At 44.0% G+C, this 24,244-nt stretch overlaps 2 protein-coding genes across 3 annotated transcripts in view; one reads left to right on the top strand and one right to left on the bottom strand.

Annotated features, from left to right (window-relative positions):
* asb4 (ankyrin repeat and SOCS box containing 4) overlaps positions 1–10,951 on the top strand; it is a 139,909-nt gene extending 128,958 nt beyond the window's left edge. The window contains exon 5 of the mRNA XM_087987138.1: positions 10,758–10,951. Within this exon, the coding sequence (XP_087843264.1) occupies positions 10,758–10,784 (27 nt within the window). The 3' untranslated portion in view covers positions 10,785–10,951. The remainder of the gene's footprint in view (positions 1–10,757) is intronic.
* Positions 1–23,677, bottom strand: part of pdk4 (pyruvate dehydrogenase kinase, isozyme 4) — a 77,746-nt gene extending 54,069 nt beyond the window's left edge. Inside the window, exons 1-2 of one of the 2 annotated variants that reach the window (XM_087987136.1) lie at positions 20,820–23,677; positions 11,693–11,834 (exon numbers count right to left, since the gene is read on the bottom strand). In XM_087987136.1, the coding sequence (XP_087843262.1) occupies positions 11,693–11,834; positions 20,820–21,003 (326 nt within the window). In that variant the 5' untranslated portion in view covers positions 21,004–23,677. The remainder of the gene's footprint in view (positions 1–11,692; positions 11,835–20,819) is intronic. The other variant, XM_087987135.1, reaches the window with a different exon arrangement.
* Positions 23,678–24,244: the final 567 nt, after the last annotated feature.

Genomic DNA, 24,244 nt, shown 5'->3' with positions numbered 1-24,244 from the left:
AAGAGGAGGGGAACCTGGGGGCTAAGAAACAGTGAAGAGGGGGAGTAAGAGAGGAGGGGAAGAGAAAAGGGTGAAATGCGAGGAGGGGGAAAGAGGGGAAGTAAAGGGGAGGGAGTGAAGAGAGAAGAGACAGTAAAGAGGAGGGAATGGGTGAGAGGAAGAGAGAAGGCAAAAGACAGGAAGATTAGTGGGAAGCAAAAAAAGAGAAACCAAGGGTAAGAAAAAGGAGAGAATACAGGGAACAGAGAGGAGGGGCACGAAAAGAGAAGGGAAGTAAAAGAAAGAAGGTGGAAGAGAAAGGGAAGAAAGTGGGAAGAGAGGGCAAGAGAGAGGGTGGAGTGGAGAGGGGAGGAGTAGCAGGAGGAGAAAGAGAGGAGGGGACAGGGATGAAGAGGGGGCTGAGGGAAGGGGTAAAACAGGGATTGGAAAAACAGGAAGAGTAGGGGAAAAGAAAAGAGAGAGAGGGGAGGGAAAGAGAGAGGAGTGGGATGAGAAAGAGGAAGACAAATAGGAGGGGGAGTGGAGAGTGGTAGGGGAAGAGAGTGGAGGAGAGGATGAGAAGGAAGGAAGGAGAGGACAGGTGAGGGAGATGGAAGAGCAGGGAACAGTGAGGCAAGGGGAGGGCATTGGAAAGAGGGGAGAGGGTGGGCAGACGTAACAAAGAGAAGGGTGCAAGAGTGGAAAGGGAAAAAGGGGGAGAAAGAATGAGGGGACTAGAGAGCTGAAACAAAGGGGGAAAGAGCAGGGAGGGAAAATGAGAGGGGGGGGACATGAGAGAGGAGGGGGGAATAAGAGAGGAGGGTGAATGGAGGGAATGAGAGAGGAGAGGAGTGAGATGGGATGGGGACAGAAGAGAGAAGGTTGAGGAAAGAGAGAGTCTCAAACTATTGAAAGTACTTTAAAGTTTGTAGACTCTGCAGCAAAACCATAAGGTTTATGCACAGAAGGCTAACATTTCATTCACTCACAAGGTTTAACCACAAAGCATCTAAAATTCATGCACAACAACATAGGTTTTAAAATGTTATACTCAGTATCATTTTTCTTGTCAGATAATTGAAAGATTTTGTTATTTTCCCCTATGTTCAATGCCAAGAGAATAAAGAATTCCGCACAATCCAGCAGGCTACTCATCAGTTTTATTTCTTTTTATATTTTTCAATATTTTGTGTAGCTGCTAAGGTCAAACTTTGCTTTAATACAAGAATAATATGTTTTTGAGCGATCTATATAAGTCAACTGAAACATTTTTCTTTAAAGTTTTATTAACTGTAGTACAAAGAACAAAGAATAGTACAGCACAGGAACACCTTCAGCCCACCAAACCTGTGCCAACACATGATGCTTTTGAAACAAAAAACCTTTTGCCTCCAGGTGGTCTGTATCCCTCTATTTCCTACCTATTCCTGTATCTGTCAAGATGCCTACCACCTCCTCTGGCGGTGCATTCCAGGCACTTATCATCCTCTGTGTAAAACACCTAACTCTCACATCTCCTCTAAACTTTTCCCTTTTTACTTTAAATCTATATCCCCTAGTAATTGGCATTTCTACCCTGGAAAAAAAGACTCAAAGTATTCTTTCTATTCATGCTTCTAACAATTTTGTAAAATTCTATTAAGTTATCCCTCAACCTCCAATGTTCAAGCGAATACTAATCAAGTTTAACCAATCTCTCCTCATAGCTGATACCCTCCAAGCCAGGCAACATCCTGGTAAACCATTTCTGTGCTCTTTCCAAAGCTGCAACATCATTTTGGTCGTGTCGCAACTAGAACTGTATACCAAATCCTAAATGTGACCAACCCAAAGTTCTATACAGGTGCACATGATTTGCCAACTTTTATACTCTATGCTCTGACTGATGAAAGCAAGCATGCCAAATGACTTCTTGACCACTTGTGTTATCACTTTCAGGGAACTGTGGACCTGTACACCAGGTCCTCTCCATACATTGATGCTTCGAAGGTTTGGCCATTTACTGTATACTTCTGTCCCGTAGTAGACCTATCAAAATGCAGAACCTTGCATTTGTCTGGATTAAATTGCATCTGCCATTTTTCCACCGAAATCTCCAGCCTATCTATATCTTGCTTTAACCTCCGGCAATCCTTCTCACTATCCACAGCTCCCAGATTCTTTGTACCAATCAATCTTTGTACTATAATTTTTTAGTAAATTATATTTTTACTATAAATTCTGTGTCCTATGATCCTGATGAAGGAGCAGCGCTCCAAAAGCTTGTATTTCCAAATAAACCTGTTGGACTATAACCTGGTGTTGTGTGATTTTTAATTCTGCGATCAAGCCAGTTCTGTATCCAGTTATTAACTCACTGTGGATCCCATGTGACTCCACCTTCTATATCAGCCTGCCATGAGGCACCTTGTCAAAGACTTTGCTAAAGTCCATGTAGACAACACCTATTGCCTTGCTCTCATCAATCATCTGTGTCACTTACTCAAAAACCTTTGTGAGACATGACTCTTCCACACAAAACCATGTTGCCCACTGCTAATAAGTCCATAGTTTTCAAACCTTAGTAAATCCTGTCCCTAAGAATCTTCTCCAATAATTTCCCTCCCATTGATGTAAGGCTCACTGGCCTGTAATTTCCTAGATTATTCCTGTTCCCCTTCTTAAACAAAGGAAGAACATTGGGTATTCTCCAACCCTCTAGGGCGTCTCCTGTGACTAAAGAGGATATAAAGATTTCACTCAAGGCACCAGCAATTTCCTCCCTTGCCTCAGTAGTCTGGGATAGATCTCATGTCCTGATGGCTTATCCACTTTAATGCTTTTCAAAACACCAACACCTCCTCCAATATCAACATATCTCTCTCTAGACTCACAGTCCTTCTCCTTGGTGAATACTGATGAAAAGTATTCATTAAAGAGCTCACTCACTTCTTCCAATTCCACCCTCCTTTGTCCTTGAGTGCACCTATCCTTTCTCTAGTTACCATCTTCCTCCTTATATACATATAAAGTGTTTTGAGATTTTCTTTAATCCTGTTTGCCAAAGACATTTATGGCCCCTTTTAGCTGTCCTTAAATCCTACTTTAAGTTCTTTCCAGCTTTCTTCTTATTCTTCAAAGGATCTGTCTTCAGTTTCCCCAGCCTAACATATGCCTCCTTTTTCTTGTTAAGTAAGCTCATGAATTTTCTTGTTATCCAAAATTCCTGAATTTTGCCATCCTTATCTTTAATGTTCACAGGAACATTCCGATCCTGTACTCGAATCAACTGACCTTTAAAAGATTCTCACATCACAGATGTGATTTGCCCTCAAACAGCCCCTCCAATCTACATTTCCCAGTTCCTGCCTAATGTTGCTATAGTTAGCCTTTCCCCCATTTAAAACTTTCACTCAAACGCTTTTCTTATCTCCATCCATAAATAACTTAAAACTTACAGAATTATGATCACAATTCCAAAAATGTTCCCCCTCTGAAACTTCAATCACTTGGCTGGGCTTACTCCCCAATGCCAGGTCCAATTTGGTCCCTTCCCTCCTTGATTATTATATATTGTTTCAAGAAAGCTTCATGGATGTATATAACAAATTCTGGATTCGAGTGGTGCTGGAAGAGCACAGCAATTCAGGCAGCAACCGAGGAGCAGTAAAATTGACGTTTTGGGCTAAAGCCCTTCATCAGGAATACAGGCAGACTACCTGAAGGGTGGAGACCCTTCAGCATTGTATTCCGCACGTATGTGATGTGCTCTCCCATCATTGAGGATGGGGATATTTGTAGACAACCTGTTGTTATTCAATTGTCCACCACCATTCATGATTTGATATGGTAGGAGGGCAGAGATTTGATTAATCTATTGGGAGGCAACACTACTCCACTGACTGCCATTTTACCCTCTATGCCTACTTAATTAAAAATAAATTTCTATTAAATTAATTTATAGCTAAGTAGATGGCCCCTAGTATTAGATTCTCATTAAAAATACTAAATACACAATTATATAAACAACAGTCTGGGTACGACTCTAAATCCCAGTATTGTACTCTGCCAGTAGCCTAAATCCCACAACTATAAAATCTTATGGATATCAACCATGTCTTTTTAAAAATTGGGAACTGAAAGGAGAAAGAACCTTTTTTTTAAACTTGAGGTTGCGTTGTTGATGATTTGGAGCCAAGGGAGATGCAGCCTTTGTTTGTAATGAGTAGTTGACTTGTCTGTGGACTAGTAACCAATTATCAATGACAGAGACCTTTTTGACTGCCGAAAACTATGCGAACAGTTTTCAGGTAATTAAACAGCTTGGAGCTAGAAACAAGTTGCAGCGTGAACAAAGTATTCAGTTCTTTCCTAGCTCAGAAGCAGTCATTCTGTTCTCTGCAGTCAAAGCTTAGTGTAAACCTGAAGAAAACAAGTTTATTTTTCCTGTACAGTTGTTGTCAGTTGTGACTTTTAATCGATAAGTCAAGGCTTTCTTTTTTATAACAAAATGAGCCACCTTCTGCCCCTTACCAGTTTATTGAAGGAACCAGAAATAACCAAAAGGCAATTAAAGTGTTGGCCAGCAGAGGGCCATAAGAATGGTCTCAAGAACAGCACCTGAGAACAAAGACTACTGAACCGTCTTTCTAGTTTATCTCTCCTCTGTCCATAATCTATTTTATCCTGTCTGTCTGTGTGCACATAAGGGGAAGTTTATAAACAGATTAGTTTCAATTATAAGTATCATATGTTGATATATATAACATTTTACCTGCAGCTAGAGTCTAATTACTTACAATAAATAGTGATTCTGGCTTAGTGCAGAAACCTGGTCCATACATTGTATCAATCAATGTACGAACGTCAGGTAACTTGGGGAACTTTGCAGATTTTCTAACTTATGTGACAACAGTGAATTACATGTTTCCTGCACTTTACTTGCCAACTTACTTCACAATGGTCTGTCCTCTTTTGCCTAATTCACTCGCCTGATCATTTTCTCGCCTGATCATTTTCTCAAATGGCAGGAAGATTGCCTTCGTTATCTGAAGATGGATGCAAAAACTTCAGCATTGTATTTCACACTTATGTGACGTGCTCTCCCATCATTGAGGATGGGGATATTTGTAGACAACCTGTTGTTATTCAATTGTCCACTACCATTCATGACTTGATATGGTAGGAGGGCAAAGATTTGATTGATCTATTGGTTGTGGGATTGTATATAACTGTTTATTGCATGCTGCTTCCACTGCTAGACATGAAAATAGTCCTGCAGTGTAGCATCACATGTTAATGTCTCATTTTTATGTATGTCTAATGCTACTCTAGGCATGCAATCTTGTACTGTTTATTGTAGTAAGGCTGATCACTCAGCCTGATGTTATTGGTAAAATGGAGGTTGTAAGGTTACAGATCGTGCTTGAATACACTTTTGCTAATGCTGACCCCCACACATCTCATGAATGACCAATCTTGAGATGTCTGTCCCAGTTAGCATGGTGGTAGAAGTTATTCTCAATATGAGAACAGGATTTTGTTTCTTCAAAGACTTTAGCATGCTCACTCCTGCTGATACTATCATGGACATTGGTGAAGAAAAGTTGAACTAGATTTTTCCTTCCTGATAGTTCCATCTCCATCTGGTGCATACCCAGTCCAGTAAGTATGCTCTATTGGACTCAACTAGCACGGTCAGTAATAAAACTACCAATTTACTCTTGGTAATTAGATTAGATTAGATTACATTACATTACATTATAGTGTGGAAACAGGCCCTTCGGCCCAACAAGTCCACACCGACCCGCCAAAGCGAAACCCACCCATACCCCTACATTTACCCCTTACCTAACACTGCGGGCAATTTAGCATGGCCATTTCACCTGACCCTGCACATCTTTGGACTGTGGGAGGAAACCGGAGCACCCGGAGGAAACCCACGCAGACACGGGGAGAACGTGCAAACTCCACACAGTCAGTCGCCTGAGGCGGGAATTGAACCCGGGTCTCAGGCGCTGTGTGGTAATGGACACTGAAACCTTTCATCCAGGGTACTTTCATTGCCACTCTCCATACTTCCTTCAAGTGCTATTCAACATAGAGTCAAAGAGTCATAGGGATGTATTGCACGGAAACAGACCCTTCAGCCTAACTCGTCCATGCCGACCAGATGTCCCAACCCAATCTAGTCCCATTTGCCAGCACCCAGCCCATATCCCTCCAAACCCTTCCTATTCATATACTCATCCAAATGCCTTTTAAATGTTGCAATTGTACCAGTCTCCACCACTTCCTCTGGCAGCCCATTTCATACACATACCATCCTCTGTGTGAAAAAGGTGCCCCTTAGGTCTCTTTTATATCTTACCCCTCTAGTTCTGGACTCTCACACCCCAGGGAAAAGACTTTGTCTATTTACCCTATCCACGCCCCTCATGATTTTATAAACCCCTATAAGGTCACCCCTCAGCCTCCAATGCTCCAGGCAAAACAGCCCCAGCCTATTCAACCTCTCCCTACGGCTCAAATCCTCCAACCCTGGCAACATTATTGGAAATCTTTTCTGAACCCTTTCAAGTTTCACAACATCCTTCCAATAGGAAGGAGACCAGAACTACATGCAATATTCCAAAAATGGCCAAACCAATGTCCTGTACTCAATAAAGAGGAACTTCTTCCCACACTTTCCTGGAGTTCTACAAAGGGGTGTACCCTAAACCCTCCTTCCACAGATAATCTCTCCAACATTGTCCTGTACAGGGCAAAGATGGAACATGTCAAAACGTTGCAGTAAAAAGTTGTGTGTGTAGCTGTGTGTGGACTGTTTTGAGACTCACCCACCAAAGAGAGCAGCAGTCTAACTGTTGATGTCCAGTCTGGCTGCCCTGACGTGGGGGGTGGGGGGGGTGGGGGGGGGAGGGTAGTGATCAGCAGGAGTGGACGGGGGGGAAGCGGACACTGGGTGGGGGCGCACGCGGGTCATAGGGGCAGATGGAGAGATGGGGGGGGCGAACGAGGTTGTAGGAGATCGGGGGTGGGGCACAGATGGGGGGGGCGAATGGTAGGAAGGAGCAGACAGCAGGAGGGGATGGGAGTGGAAGGGGGTGGCAGACAGGTGCGGGGGATTGTGCTCAGTGGACTGCTGCCTCGTCTCCTGAGGGGGGAGCAGATTTTGCAAGTGGTCACTGTGTCAATCCTATTAAACAGATGGGGGGGGCAGCGCGGTGCGGAGGCTTCAGCAATGCTGCAGGTCCTTTACACACAAGTGTAAAGTGCTCAGAAACAAACCCTGAGACAGAGACAGGGAGCAAGGCAGGCAGAGCAAGGAGAAAGGAAACTTCAGAAAACTCCGAGCCCCAGAGGAGAGAAGTTGAATCAATTAAGTGAATAATCAATTATCCAAACAAAATAGTGCCCGCCCATCTCGGTCGGATAATCGAGGTTCCTCTGTACTCTGACCAATAAAGGAAAGCATACCAAACACCTTCCTCACTAACCTATCTACCTGCAACTCTACTTTCAATGAGCTAAGAACCTGCACTCCAAGGTCTCTTTGTTCAGCAATACTCCCTAGGACTTTACCATTAAGTGTATAAATCCTGCTAAGATTTGCTTTCCTAAAATGCAGCACCTCACATTTATCTGAATTAAACTCCATCTGCCAATCCTCAGCCCATTGGCTCATTGGCCCATCTCATCAAGATCCCATTGTAATCTGAGTTAACTGAGGTCCACTACACCTCCAATTTTGGTATCAGCTGCAAACTTACTAACTACACCTCTTATGCTCACATCCAAATCATTTATATATATGACAAAAAGTAGTGGACCCAGCACCAATCTTTGTGGAATTCCACTAATCACAGACCTCCAGTCTGAAAAATAACCTTCCACCACCACCCTCTGTCTTCTATCTCTGACCCAGTTCTGTATCCAAATGGCCAGTTCTCCCTGTATTCCATGAGATCTAACCTTGCTAACCAGTCTCCCATGGGAAACCTTGTCAAACGCCTGACTAAAGTCCATATAGATCACGGCTACCGCTCTGCCCTCATCAATCCTCTTTGTTGAAGTAACAAAACTGAATCAAGTTTGTGAAACATGATTTCCAATGCACAAAGCCATGTTGACTATCCCTAATTAGTCCTTGCCTTTTCAGATGTCACCATCTATTTCCCTACATTCTTTATCTTCCACATCCTATTCCACAGTAAACACTAATGCAAAATACTCATTTCGTATCTCCCCCAAGTCCTGCAGCTCCACACAAAGGCCGCCTTACTGATCTTTGATAGGCCCTATTCTCTCCCTAGTTACCCTTTTGTCCTTAAAGCATTTGTAAAAACACTTTGGATTCTCCTTAACCCAATTTGCCAAAGCTAGCTCATGTCCCCTTTTTGCCCTCCTGATTTCCCTCTTAAGTCTACTCCTACTGCCTTTATACTCTAAGGATTCACTCGATCTATCCTGTCTATACCTAACATATGCTTCCTCCTTTTTCTTAACCAAACCCTCAATTTCTCTCGTCATCCAGCATGCCCTATACCTATCAGCCTTTGTTAACAGGAATATACTGTCTCTGGACTCTCATTATCTCATTTCTGAAGGCTTCCCATTTTCCAGCCATCTCTTTACCTGTGAACATCTGCCCCCAATCAGCTTTTGAAAGTTAGAGTCATAGAGTCATAAAGATGTACAGCATGGAAACAGACCCTTTGGTCCAACTCATTCATGCTGACCAGATATCCCAACCCAATCTAGACCCACCTGCCAGCACCCGGCCCATATCCCTCCAAACCGTTCCTACTCATATACCCATCCAAATGCCTTTTAAATGTTGCAATTGCACCAGCCTCCACCACTTCCTCTGGCAGCTCATTCCATACACGTACCATCCTTTGTGTGAACATGTTGCCTCTTAGGTCCCTTTTATATCTCTCCCCTCTCACCCTAAACCTATGCCCTCTAGTTCTGGACTCCCCGACCCCAGGAAAAGACTTTGTCTATTTATCCTATCAATGCCCCTCACAATTTTGTAAACCTCTATAAGATCACCCCTCAGCCTCTGACGCTCCAAGGAAAACATCCCCAGCCTGTTCAGCCTCTCCCTATAGCTCAAATCCTCCAACCCTGGCAACTTCCTTGTAAATCTTTTCTGAACCCTTTCAAGTTTCACAACATCTTTCCAATAGGAAGGGGACCAGAATTGCGTGCAATATTCCAACAGTGGCCTAACCAATGTCTCGTACAGCCGCAATATGACCTCCCAACTCCTGTACTCAATACTCTGACCAATAAAAGAAAGCATACCAAACGCTTACTTCACTATCCTATCTACCTGTGACTCCACTTTCAAGGAGCTATGAACCTGCACTCCAAGGTCTCTTTATTCAGCAACACTCCCTAGGACCCTACCATTAAGTGTATAAGTCCTGCTAAGATTTGCTTTCCCAAAATGCAGCACCTCGCATTTATCAGAATTAAACTCCATCTGCCACTTCTCTGCCCATTGGCCCATCTGGTCAAGAACCTGTTGTAATTTGAGGTAACCTTCTTTGCTGTCCACTACACCTCCAATTTTGGTGTCATCTGCAAACTTACTAACTGTACCTCTTATGCTCGCATCCAAATCATTTATGTAAATGACAAAATGTAGAGGACCCAGCACCGATCCTTGTGGCACTCCACTGGTCACAGGCCTCCAGTCTGAAAAACAATCCTCCACCACCACCCTCTGTCTTCTACCTTCGAGCCAGTTCTGTATCCAAATGGCTAGTTTAGATTAGATTAGATTACTTTAGATTACTTTACAGTGTGGAAACAGGCCCTTCGGCCCAACAAGTCCACACCGACCCGCCAAAGCGCAAACCACCCATACCCCTACATTTAACCCTTACCTAACACTACGGACAATTTAACATGGCTAATTCACCTGACCTGCACATCTTTGGACTGTGGGAGGAAACCGGAGCACCCGGAGGAAACCCACGCAGACACGGGGAGAATGAGCAAACTCCACACAGTCAGTCGCCTGAGGCGGGAATTGAGCCCGGGTCTCTGGCGCTGCGAGGCAGCAGTGCTAACCACTGTGCCACCATGCCGCCCACCGTGCGCCCGTGCCGCTCTCCTTGTTTTCCGTGAGATCTAACCTTGCTAACCAGTCTCCCATGGGGAACCTTGTCAAACACCTTACTGAAGTCCATATAGATCACATCTACCGTTCTGCCCTCATCAATCCTCTTTATTACTTCTTCAAAAAACTCAATCAAGTTTGTGAGACATGATTTCCCATGCACAATGCCATGTTGACTATCCGTAATCAGTCCTTGCCTTTCTAAATACATGTACAGTTCTTACCTGATACTGTCAAAATTAGCTTTTCTCCAATTTAGAACTTCAACTTTTAGATCAAGTCTGTCCTTTTCCATCACTATTTTAAAACTAATAGAATTATGGTCGCTGGCCCCAAAATGCTCCCCCACTGACACCTCAGTCACCTGCCCTGCCTTATTTCCCAAGAGTAAGTCATGTTTTGCACCTTCTCTAGTAGGTACATCCACATACTGAATCAGAAAATTGTCTTTCACACACTTAACAAATTCCTCTCCATCTCAACCCTTACCACTATGGCAGCCCCAGTCTAATTTTGGAAAGTTAAAATCCCCAACCATAACCACCCTATTATTCTTACAGATGACTGAGATCTCCTTACAAATTTGTTTCTCAATTTCCCGCTCATTATTCGGGGGTCTATAATGCAATCCCAATAAGGTGATCATCCCTTTCTTATTTTTCAGTTCCACCCAAATAACTTCCCTGGATGAAGAAACACTGATTCATCAGTCAAGGGAAAGCAGTGGGTCGTGATCAGCAAGAGGTTTCCTTGCCTATGTTTAGCTTGATATCATGAAACTTCATGAGGTCGGATTCAATGTTAAGAAATTCTAGTTTAATTCCTTCCCAACTGTATACCTCTGTGCTGCCATCTCAACTGTGCTTGTCTTACCAGTCCGGTATGAACACCCAAGAATGTTAATTGTGTTGCATAGCATCTATAAAGGCATAATTTTGTGATAATGACAATGGCAGACTGTTGCATGAGCAATCCCTGGGACAACTCTCCCAATTTTGGCATAAATCCCCTGTTGGGTTGACAGGGCTATTGCTATTATTGATTCCTAGCTGGATACTGGGTGGTCCATCTGGTTCATTCCTTCGTTTAGACTTTGTAGAATTTTGAAACAGTTAAGTGAGTTGCTACGCCATTTCAGAAGGCAGCTAAGAGTCACCTACACCTCTATTGGTCTGGAGTCACATGTAAGCCAGATCAGGTAAGGACAGTAGACTTCCTTAGTGGTAGACTTCCAGATTGGTTAGGCTAGATTTTCATTCCAGATATTTACTGAATTCAACTTCACCATCTACAATATAAGCCCATTTCCTGGATTACCAGTCCAGTGACATCTCTGCTATACAGAAAAATTAACATGTTGTGAAGAACCAATCAAAGTATAAGAAGCATACACAAAATCATAAATTGCTGGAAAAACTCAGCAGGTCTGGCAGCATCTGTGGAGAGAAAGCAGAGTTCACATTTCACATCCAGTGACCCTTTCTTCAGATATTGAGAAGCATAGTGCTGATTAACGTCAAATCTGTCCACAAAACAATGTCACTCAATTCACTCTCTTGAGTAGTAGTCAAATAAAAACCTATTTTTCTCATCACTCACCAACTTTGAACGGTTTGAACAGATGGAGTTCCCAGCAAATTATCTGGAAGTAGGTTGATTTCCTTCATGATATTTGAAAGCCGTACTGGAAGTTCTTGTCGTAGAAAGATGAAGGAGGTCTTTTCACAACCATTTCTGGTACCTAAGGTAAATAGCATTAGTCAAGTCTTCAGCAAAAGTGTTTTGATCAAGATTACTGTATAGATTGTCAAAGATCAAGTTATGCCTTCAATTACAAGATTGATAAGGGAAAATTGAAAAGAGATATCCTGTATAAAATACCCTCAATATTTACAAGATGGTGATCTACCAAGCATTCTTAATTTAATCTTACTTTATCAGGCACACAATGATGTGCAAAAGAATACACAGGTGATCAGGAGGCGATGACTTAATGGAATTGTCACTGGATTAATAATATAGAGACCCAGGTAATATTCTGTGGTCCTGCATTCAAATCCCACCAAGGCTGATGGTAGAATTGAAATTTTATAGAAATCTGCAAGTAAAAGTCTGATGATGACCATGGAACCAATGTCAATTGTCATTGTGCCCTTTAGGCCTAACCTGATCTGGCCTGCATGTGATTTCAGACCCACAGTAATGTGGTTTTCTTCACTGCCATCTCAAATAGCCTAGCAAGCCATTTAGCTTATTTGACCTCTAAAAAGTATTCAAGAAAAAAAAATGGGTTAAACCAGATGGATCTGGCAACAACTAAAGCATTGACTAAGGTACTGGAGACAACAATGACAAACACAATGACCCTGCAAAGTCCTCTTGAATAACTTCTGGGGGGCTTTTGCCAAAATTGGAAGAAGCTAACATTGAGAGAGCGGTCTCAAGCAACAGCCTAATATAGTCATACTCATTGAGTCATAACTTACAAAGTGTCCCACATCATCGGCATTCCTGGATATGTCCTGTCCCATTAGAAGGATAAACCCAGCAGAGGTGGTGGCATAGTAATAGAAAGGTGGGAAGAAGTTGCCCTCAGAGTCTTTAGCATTGTCTCCAGATCCCAGGACATCAGGTTAAACATTGGCATGGAAACCTTCTTGTGATCACCATGTGCCACTCTACCTCAGTTGTCCTTCATGTTGAATAGCATTGAAGAACCATGGGGGGATGACAAGGGTACAGAAAGTACTCTGGAGTACTCAAGATTTGCTCAACATCACCATTACTGAGTGAGTTGGTCAAGCCCTAAAGGACAGATTTCCTAGACTGGGTCTGCGGCAAATGGTGAGGGAACCAAGAACATGAAAAACATTCTTCTCTTCATCCTCACCAATCTTCCAGCCACAGATGTATCTGTCCAGAACTGTATTGGCAAGCGTGACCACTAAACAGTTCTTTGAAGACGATTCATGTCATCAAGTTGAGAACACTCTCAATCTTGTTGTAGAATCATAGAGTCAGACAGCACGGAAATAGATCCTTCAGTTCAACTCGCCCATGCCAACCAAGTTTCCCAAACTGAACTAATCCCACTTGCGTGAGGTTAGCCCACATCTCTCTAAACTTTTCCCATTTATGTACTTGTCCAAATGTCTTTTAAATGCAATTGTACCTGCATCTACCACATTCTCTGGCAGTTCATTCCACATATGAATCACCACCTGTGTGAAAATGTTGCCAGTCAGGTCTCTTTTAAATCTTTCTCGTCTTAAAAATATGCTGCCTAATTCTGAACTCCCCAACCTAATATGTATTACATAATAGGTTGCTGGTGCTTATCTGGCAATGTATCACTGCCTATCCCCTTCCCTCTCAAAAGATCCAGCACAAGGTATTTAAAGGCTTAAGGGTGGAACTGCAATTTTAGCAGGGTTCTCCCAATCTCCTCCCTTGGCTTTAGCGAAAATCCTGTGGTTCCACTGATTTCCCATAGGAGTTGCAGCAGGGAATTAGGAAAGTCTTTTAGAAAAGGAATTCCAGGTGAAGGTTTGTAAAGAGAAGTATATCTGCACACTTGAAAGTGCCAGAACCAGTATCCTCTTGCCTCAACACCATTCTACAAATTAAGCACCTCTCACTGTTCCGCACAGTTATCTCTCAGCCCCAGAGCTGTTTCTTATCATCTGATCAAATTGATATATATTGAGTTGCTACCTTAATTACAGACTGATCACTCAGTGTGCCAGTGAGAGTGTGCTACACAGGTGAAGGTTACATATTTCGGATGAGATCATGAAATAAAACCCTATCTGCTGTCTCAGATAGACATAAAAGATCCCATGTTAATATCTAAAGAAGAGCAAGAAAGTTGTCACCATGTTCTAGCCAATAACTGTCCCTCAATCAACATTAACAAAACTGAACATTTATTTATTCTGTGACAATCCATAACACAAAATGGCCTTCGTGTTGTATGGCCCTATCACCATGCTAAATGGAATGGATTTCAAACTGATCTGCTAACTCAAGACCAGGCATCCATGAGGCAATGTTGGCCATCACCAGCAGCAGAATTGAACTCCAACACAATCTGCAACTTCATGGCCCAGTACATCCCTTACTCAACCATCACCATCAAGCCAGGAGATCAACCCTGGTTCAATGAAATGTGCAGAAGGGCATGACAGGAGCAGCAGCAGACATACCTAAATATGATTAGATTAGATTAGATTACTTACAGTGTGGTAACAGGCTCTTCGGCCCAAGAAGTCCACACCGACCCGCCGAAGCGCAACCCATCCAGACCCATTCCCCTACATTCACCTAACACTACGAGCAATTTAGCATGGCCAATTCACCTAACCTGCACATTTTTGGAGTGTGGGAGGAAACCAGAGCACCTGGAGAAACCCCACGCAGACACAGGCAGAATGTGCAAACTCCACATAATGTCTGGGCCATAATGACAACAGAACACAGGGGGCTAATACCTTCAACATCTTATTTGGGCTGACACCAATTGTTACAGTTAACCTGAGAATATAACTTTTAAAAAAAAGTTTTGTAACAGACATTCTAACAGATGAGAGACTTAATAAACAATCAAGCTATTTTTCAATCTATAATTTCAGTTACATCACACTGTAAACTTTTGCTATGAATTCATTGGCTTACAATTGTGTACTCCACAACCATCTGATGAAAGAGCAGCACGCCGAAAGCTAGTGCTTCCAATTAAACCTGTTGGACTATAACATGGTGTTGTGTGATTTTAAACTTGGTTAGCGATGTAAGGGTGGCCTGAGTGTTGGGAAACAAAGCTGGTTCCCAGGAAATATCACTGGATCAAGTAACTGTCAAATAAAGCAATATCGTGTATTGACTGGTAACTGTTTGAATGTACTATGTGATCACGGCCTGTACCTTTCTTTAAGAAAAGTATAAAAATGTCTTTGTTTTAAGCCATGTATGCAGCTCCTCCTAGGAATACGGAAGTACACAACCTCTGTGTTTCCAGATGCTCTGTACCCCGCCATATAAAGAAATAAAGAATGAAGTCTTAAAGAACCAGACTGATTGTGAGTGTGTATTGACTGATCACGGAACAGAGAGACCACCCTCCATTGCCCCACCCCGGGTCCAGATCTTCACCTCCAGAGATCACCAACATCATGGATTTCAAGCTTCAGCCAATTCAATTCACTCTACACGGTATCAAGAAACAGCTAGAGGCACTGGATACTGCAAAGGCCATGGGTCCTGACAACATTCTGGCAATTGGACTGAACAGTTGTGCTCCAGAATTCACCACGCCACCCACCAAGCTGTTCCAGTATAGCTACAGCACTGGCATCTACCCGACAACATAGAAACTTTTCCATGAATGTTCTGTACACAAAAGCCAAGACAAATCCAATTACCATCGAAGGCTGTATACTGCAGATGTGGAAATCTGAAATAAACACAGAAAATGATTTTGAAATTCAACAATCTGGCAACATCTGTGGAGAGAGAAACAGGGATAATACTTTTGAGTTTGAAATTCTCTTCTTCAGAACAACAGAGTTTCTCCAGCATTCTCTGTAGTTGTTCCAAATATGTCTGTTCATCAGCAAAGTGATGGAAGGTGTCATCAGTGCTTGCTTAGCAATAACCTGCTCAGTGACAATAAGTTTGGTTTCCACCAGTGTCACTCAGCTCCTGACCTGATCACAGAGTTAGTTCTAACATAAACAAAAAAAAGGTGAATGCCAGAGATTTGGAGAGAGTGACTGCCTGTGACATCAAGGCCACAGCTGATCAAGTGTGGCATCATGGAGGTCTAGTAATGGGAATCAAAGGGATAATTCTCTGCTGGTAGGAGTCATGTCTGGCTCAAAGGAAGATGGTTGTGGTTGAAGGCCAGTTATTCTGGCTTAGGAATTTCTGCAGAATTTCCTCAGATTACTATCCTAGGCTCACACATATTCAGTTGCAATATCAAAGACCTTCCCTTCATTATAAGTGGGGTATTCACTGATACAGGTAGTTCTGGCAAAACACGCGTTTTGGCAGCGCAATTTAGCTATAACATCGCTGAAGAATTAGGGAACATTATTTTGAAGAACGCTTACCCATGTTGGCAATAGCGCAATTCCAGTGAGGGATCAGTTTACACGCTTCATTCTGGGCATGTGCCTATGTGCGTGCCAAAATCTCCATGCATGCACTGACGCTTTCATCATTCTGCGCACGCGCCGGTGTCCACACATCCACGCGGAAGATACGGTGGGAGGAGGAGGAGGTAAGGAGTAAACGATTGGTGGGGATAGAGCCCCAAGAGAGAAAAGAACAGTTGGACAGCCAAAGGAGCAGGTAATGATCTGGCTAGAAGGGTGAATAGCTGTTAATGGGGTCTGTTAGTGGCTAACAATAGGTTGTGTGTAATAGCAGACTGTGAGATAACAAGGCCTGGTGTTGAGGCTTGGAGTAAGGACATGGGAAAGCTGAAGCCCGAAGTTGTTGACCTTGATATTGAGTCCAGAAGGCTGAAGGGTCCCCAAGTAGAAAAATGAGGTGCTATTCTTTCAGCTTGCAGTGAACTTCACTGAAGCACTGCAACAAGCCTGAGACAGATGCTGACCAGGGAACAGTATTGTGTGTTGAAGTGGCAAGCAACTGGAAGCTCAGGGTCATTTTTGCAGACAGGATTTTGGTTTTGTAGTAACCTGATAAGATACGTTAGAAATAGACACATAATTCTTAAATACTTTTAACACTGTGGCATCAAATATAACAAACAAACATGTACTGCCTGTAAAGCCTGGCAGCAACTTTTGATGAGCACACAGTTCAGCTAAATATGGAGCCTGTCACAGCCAAGAATGCAAAGAACCCAAAGTTGCACGTCACTTTACAAAAGAACAGTAGATCATACCAAGGTCAGCATGTAAACATGAACAATATAATCTATATTACTGTTACAGTAAACTGCTTATTTTGCACATAGCAGTATCTTTGTACACTTTCAAGCACATCCATATATTGCAAAAGAAACTTTAGCTTGTTGTGAATTACATGGGCACTGGCTTCTGCCATGCAGCCTCAGTTGAGCTGCCAAGGTACTTGTACAGCAGCATGCTGAAAATGGAGCTAACTTGGTATTTGAAAATACCTTCATTAGCTGCTAGCCATTGCCAGACGGATAGGCAGTGGCATTTTATATTGTGCTATTTGCAAACAGTAGCAATAACAAAAAACCAAAACATCAACAAAAATGACCAAATTCAATCTTGGGCCTTTTCCATCACCAAACCCTAACCACCGACACCTTATCTTCTGCTTTGGGACCCTCCAAACACACGGGAACAATGTGGATTTAATCAGTTTCCTCATCTCCTGCGCCCCCACATTATCCCAGTCCCAACCTTCCAACTTGGCACTGCCCTTTTGAATGGTCCTACCTGTCCATCTTCCTTCCCACCTATCTGCTCCACCTTCCTCTCTGACTTATCACCTTCTCCCCCACCTTCATCTACCTATCACATTCCCAGCTACCTTCCCCCCAGCTCCACACCTCCTCCCATTCATCTCTAAGCCCCCTTGGCCCACAAACCTCATTCCTAATGAAGAGCTTATGCTCGAAACATCGATTCTCCTGCTCCTCAGATGCTGCCTGACCAGCTGTACTTTTCCAGCAGCATACCTTTTGGCATCTAAGTATACAGATGAGCAGTTGCAGATCTCAAAACTCATGGCACCCTCCCAACAGATGGTTTGTTAAAAAATGCACAGATTCTATATTAGATTAACAAATGTAGTAGCCTCACGTCTGAAGGGTGGGAGTAGACTGGGTCCTCCTCAGTTTGAATAGCAAGAGTGAATATGAAATTAGTAGAATGTGAAACAGATTCAGGGCACACAGAGAACTTCTTCTAAAGAAGAGAAATAAGATATTTTCCACAACTCAGCTAAATACTTCCCCAAGGAAATGAGGAATTTGGAACATTGTGAGCAATTTCGGGCCCTGTATCTAAGGAAGTATGTGCCAGCTTTAGATGAGGTATGGAGAATGTTTACAAGAATGACCCTGGGGTGAAGAGCTCAGGAGAAACTTCTTCACCCAGAGAGTGGTGGCTGTGTGGAATGCTCTGCCCCAGAGGGCAGTGGAGGCCCACTCTCTGGATTCATTTAAGAAAGAGTTGGATAGAGCTCTCAAAGATAGTGGAATCAAGGGTTATGGAGATAAGGCAGGAACAGGATACTGATTAGGAATGATCAGCCATGATTATATTGAATTGCAGTGCAGGCTCGAAGGGCTGAATGGCCTACTCCTGCACCTATTGTCTATTGTCTATTGAAAGACATGTCATATGAGGAGTGGTTAAGAACCTTGTGTCTGTACTCAATGGAGTTTAGAAGGTGAGGGGGAAAACGAACTGAAACTTACAGATTAGATTAGATTCTCTACAGTGTGGAAACAGGCTCTTCGGCCCAACAAGTCCACACCGCCCCTCTGAAGAGAAATCCACCCAAACCCATTCCCCTATCCTATATTGACCCCTGACTAAGGCACCTAACACTGTGGGCAATTTAGCATGGCCAATTCACCTGACCTGCACATCTTTAGATTGTGGGAGAAACCAGAACATCCGGAGGAAACCCACACAGACACGGGGAGAATGTGCAAACTCCACACAGACAGGCGGGAATTGAACCCAGGACCCTGGTGCTGTGAGGCAGCAGTGCTAACCACTGAGCCACCGTGCCACCCAAATTACCGAGAGGCCTGGATACAGTGGGCATGCAGAAGATGTTTCCACTAGTACAAGAGACTAAGTCCCGAGGGCACAGCCTCAGAATGAAGAGACATCCATTTAGAATGGAGATGAGCAGGAATGTCTTCAGCCAGAAGATGGTTAAGCTGTGCAATTCATTGCACAGAGGACTGTGGAAGCCAAGTCTTCAAGTGCATTTAAGACACTTCAGATAGATAGGTTCTTGATTGATAAGGGGAATAAGGATTATAGGGAGAAAGCAGGAGAATGGTTGAGAACTATATCAGGCATGATTAAATGGTGGAGCAAATTTGATCAGCGAAACGGCCTAATTCTGCTCTTACATCTTTTGGAGAGGATCACACCAGTGGACAGTTCCACAGATTGATGCACAGATTTCCAAATCCATGGTGAGAGGAGAAAATGCAAGGGATAGAGAAATGGGGATCACAGAAGATGGGGGAGAACTGTGTATGGGGAAATCACAGGAAAGGAGAGGAGACAGGACCTGGAGATTCTGGGGGTGCAGGAGGGAATGTAGCATCTGGAGATCCAGGGGGAGGAGGAGGAGGGAGTACAGGATTTGGAGATCCCTGGAGGAGGAGGAGGGAGTACAGGATCTGGAGATCCCAGGGGGAGGAAGAGGAGGGAGTACAGGATCTGGCGATCCAGGGGGAGGAGGAGGAGGGAGTACAGGATCTGGCGATCCCAGAGGGAGGAGGAGGAGGAGGAGGGAGTACAGGATCTGGTGATCCCAGGGGGAGGAGGAGGAGGAGGGAGTACAGGATTTGGAGATCCCTGGAGGAGGAGAGAGTACAGGATCTGGAGATCCGGGGGAGGAGGAGGAGGAGGGAGTACAGGATCTGAAGATCCAGGGGGAGGAGGAGGAGGAGGGAGTACAGGATCTGGAGATCCAGGGGGAGGAGGAGGAGGAGGGAGTACAGGATCTGGAGATCCAGGAGGAGGAGGAGGAGGAGGGAGTACAGGATCTGGAGATCCAGGGGGAGGAGGATGGAGTACAGGATCTGGAGATCCGGGGGAGGAGGAGGAGGAGGGAGTACAGGATCTGGTGATCCCAGGGGAAGGAGGAGGAGGAGGGAGTACAGGATCTGGTGATCCCAGGGGGAGGAGGAGGAGGAGGGAGTACAGGATCTGGCGATCCCAGGGGGAGGAGGAGGAGGAGGGAGTACAGGATCTGGCGATCCCAGGGGGAGGAGGAGGAGGAGGAGGAGGGAGTACAGGATCTGGCGATCCCAGGGGGAGGAGGAGGAGGAGGAGGGGGAGGGAGTACAGGATCTGGTGATCCGGGGGAGGAGGAGGAGGGAGTACAGGATCTGGAAATCCAGGGGGAGGAGGAGGAGGGAGTACAGGATCTGGAAATCCAGGGGGGGGGGGGGGAGGAGGAGGGAGTACAGGATCTGGTGATCCGGGGGGAGGAGGTGGAGGGAGTACAGGATCTGGAGATCCGGGGGGGGCGGGGGGGGGGGAGGAGGAGGGAGTACAGGATCTGGAGATCCAGGGGGTGGAGGAGGAGGAGGGAGTACAGGATCTGGTGATCCAGGGGGAGGAGGAGGAGGAGGGAGTACAGGATCTGGTGATCCGGGGGGAGGAGGAGGAGGAGGGAGTACAGGATCTGGTGATCCGGGGGGAGGAGGAGGAGGAGGAGGGGGAGGGAGTACAGGATCTGGTGATCGGGGGGGAGGAGGAGGAGGAGGAGGGGGAGGGAGTACAGGATCTGGAGATCCAGGGGGTGGAGGTGGAGGGAGTACAGGATCTGGTGATCCGGGGGGAGGAGGAGGAGGAGGGAGTACAGGATCTGGAGATCCAGGGGGTGGAGGAGGAGGAGGAGGGAGTACAGGATCTGGTTGGGTGCGAGGACTCAGCCAGACGCTGGACCAGGTTGCTCTTTGCCCACATCCCGGGAAGTGGAGTAAATGCAGGACCTTCCAGCGCTTCAACCTCTCTCTTACCGAAGTCCAGGAATTGTTTCATGGAGAGCGGCGATGGCGAGAACTTAGAGAAATGCTCGAGCTGTCTAGGGGCAGCGTCCGGAGCCGGGGTCGGGGTCGGGGTCGGGGCTGAACCCCGGCCCTTCAGGAGCCACCGGAGAATCTTCATCGCGAGCGGGGAGCCAACCGCCACCCTGACTGACATCGCTCACAGCGAACCATCACTCGGTGCTGGGAATCTCTGGATTTCTATTGGTTGGATCTTGACAGATGGGCGGGACAATGGCCTTGATTATGATGATTGGTCGCTGTTTAAGCTAATCACAATTGCCGTAGTCAGTACTGTTTCACCATTGGCCACTCACCCTGTTAACAGAAAGTCACGTGATAACAATTGGACATTGAAACAAGGTTTAAGTGACAAAAAGTAGCTGCCCCTTATTTATTAACTCTGCTTCCTCTCCATAAGTGATGCCAGACCCCGCTGAGTTTCTCCAGCGATTTCCGTTATTGTTCAGGTTTCCAGTATCCGCAGTTCTTTGTTTTATCTTTTTTTTTGGGCAGGAAGAGGCTATTGTTCTTCAATGCCATTTTATCATTAGTGAAATTATGGCAACTAGTGGTACATCCAAGTAAATAAAAAAATCATTCGATGAATGCTTCTGATGAAATCAATAACCTGTCAGCTTCATTTTAGAAATATATAAAAGGTTGCTGAAGATATTGTTAGTTGGTATTCATATGGACTTAGTATACAATGTTAACAAAATTGAAGCCCCCCAAGATGAAAAGGGCAGCTGAAAGAGGTTTACTTCCCCACATTTGATCTGATATAATGAGATGTTGTATATTCTAAAATCAGCACAGGGGACTTCTATTCCAACTGTACAATGCAGTGCTGCCACTACTGTTGCAGTGGGACAGGATATATCAATGAATGTGGTAGAGGAATCTGCAATATTGACTGAAATGCATAATTCTATGATATGTTAGACAGCTTCTCAACTCATCTCTATGACAGCTCTCTCAATTTTGGCACAAGTCTTCCAATGGTAAGGGCGTGGAATGCCACACCTGCCAATGAACTTAACTCAGCTACATTAGGGAGATTTAAACATCCCTTGGATAAGCACATGGATGATGATGGGATAGTGCAGGGAGATGAGCTTAGAATAGTTTACAGGTCGGCACAATATTGAGGGCCGAAGGACCTATTCTGCGCTGTATCGTTCTATGTTAGTGAGGAGGATTTTTCAGTATAAACTTGGCTGGGTGTGTCTTTGTTATTCTTGGAGATGACCCATCTGGTTCTCTTCAACCTTGTAGCAGTTCGATATAACTGTGTCATTATTTCTGCTGCTGACTTTCTATTCCAGATTTAGTTGAAACTGAGACTGGAAGCCAAAACTCCAGAGTTTCAAGTTCAGTAAATGGGAGTTCTGTGGTGCAGTACGGGCAGACTGAAAAAAGCAGAAGCTAGATCCAGAATCTGATCATAAACAAAGATATAAATGCTACAGATATTTCTTTACCCAAAGGTAATATTGGCATGGCAGGGTGGGCTCAGTGGTTAGCACTGCTGCCTCACAGCGCCACAGATCCAGGTTTGAATGCAGCCTCAGATGACTGTGTGGAGTTTGTAAATTCTCCCCGTGTCTGCATGGGTTTCCTCCCACAGTCAAAAGATGTGGCTAGGTGAATTGGCCATGCTATATTGCTCATAGTGTTCAGGGATGTATGGGTGAGGTCACATTAGTCAGGGGTAAATGTAGAGTAATTGGTTAGGGGAATGGGTTTGGGTGGATTGCTCTTTGGAGGGGTGTGAACTTGTTGGGCCTAATGGCCTGTTTCCACGCTGTAGGGAATTCTATGATAAGACAGATTGGTCATGAAGCTTTTTTTGATCAGTTGAATTTGTTGGGTGTTCAGTGTAGACCAGATGTCAGTTTTGATGTGTTGTAGCTGAGTACTATGATGAAACACTTTAAAGGGAAGCTTAAAGTGAAATTAAACATAAAAAAGCAATATTTTAAAAAAATGCACACTAATGTTCCCACAGTTAGGTGCCACAAAGAACAAGACCTGACCATTTTTAGCTATGCTCCGTGTGCTAATATTCTTAATGGGTATTTGGTGCTCCTAATTTCGTGGAGTAAGAATGGAAAACAATTTCCTTTAATTTGGGAAGCTAAGAAATTAAGAAAGAGCAGTTTAAAGTACTGGTGACTGAAATATTTGTAGAGACAGTGGATTTTGAATTTTATTTGCCAGGAATAAAGTGAGACTTAAACATTTAATCAAGATCCTGATAATAGAATGTCCAATGAATGTTATGTTGATATTCATTGATCTGGATAATGCACACCCTTACAAAATCATTGAGTAAATAAATATTATGGAATTACATTTCACTGGATATTCTGTGGAGAAAGGTCATCTCAAACATTTAATGGATGAATGCAAATCATCAAATGTGGCATTGTTTCTAAAAAGGAAATGCATATGTTAAGAAATTGTTAGGGCTGTTAACCAGCATGTGGGCCGAGATGACTGCACAAAGGTGATGCAGTTAACATACAGTTTTCAGTATTTTTTCAGAGTTAGCGGATAATAAATGTACTCATTTTTTAATTCAATGAAAGCTTTTGATTGGTTCCATACTGCTCCTGTTAAAAAAATTAGCTCCACTTAGATTAGATTATTTACAGTGTGGAAACAAGCCCTTCGGCCCAACAAGTCCACACCGACCCGCCAAAGCGCAACCCACCCAGACCCATTCCCCTTCACTTACCCCTTAACCTAACACTACGGGCAATTTAGCATGGCCAATTCACCTAACCTGCACATTTTTGGACTGTGGGAGGAAACCGGAGCACCCAGAGGAAACCCACACAGACACAGGGAGAATGTGCAAACTCCACACTGAGGCAGGAATTGAGCCCGGTCTCTGGCGCTGTGAGGCAGCAGTGCTAACCACTGTGCCACGTGCCGCCCGTAACTTCTGGTTGTTGGGAGGAATGTTATCATGCTAAAAAGAAATCATATCTTTGTTGTGACTGACTGAGAAGACTGGAAAGAAGGGAACTAGTTCATCCTTCTCAACTGGTTGTAACAAAATAATGTTCTCTGATTGAGGTACTCCAATGCCCATCAATAACAGTAGCTGATTACTGGCCAAGTTAGTTAAGACTCAGACAACACACCTAGAACAGGTGGTAAATGAATAAACAAAAGGAAGAACCTACTTTGTATCATTCTCCTTGATCTATGGTTATACGGTGTATAGTTGTAATGTAACTTTTTCTTCATTCCTCTATTCTGTAACTAAGGATTGTACCTAGGTACTCTGTACTTAAGATGGCACTGTAAGTGGTGACTTATAAACTTTGCACTAAACTCATTTGAGTACATGTGACAATAAAGCTCATTCAATTCAATCATCTGCA

This window comes from Chiloscyllium plagiosum, unplaced genomic scaffold (assembly GCF_037043375.1).
Source record: "Chiloscyllium plagiosum isolate Xiang-an unplaced genomic scaffold, Cpla_swu_hap1 HiC_scaffold_5, whole genome shotgun sequence".
NCBI classification, from domain to species: Eukaryota; Metazoa; Chordata; class Chondrichthyes; order Orectolobiformes; family Hemiscylliidae; genus Chiloscyllium; species Chiloscyllium plagiosum.
This window is presented reverse-complemented; position numbering and strand designations above follow the sequence as displayed.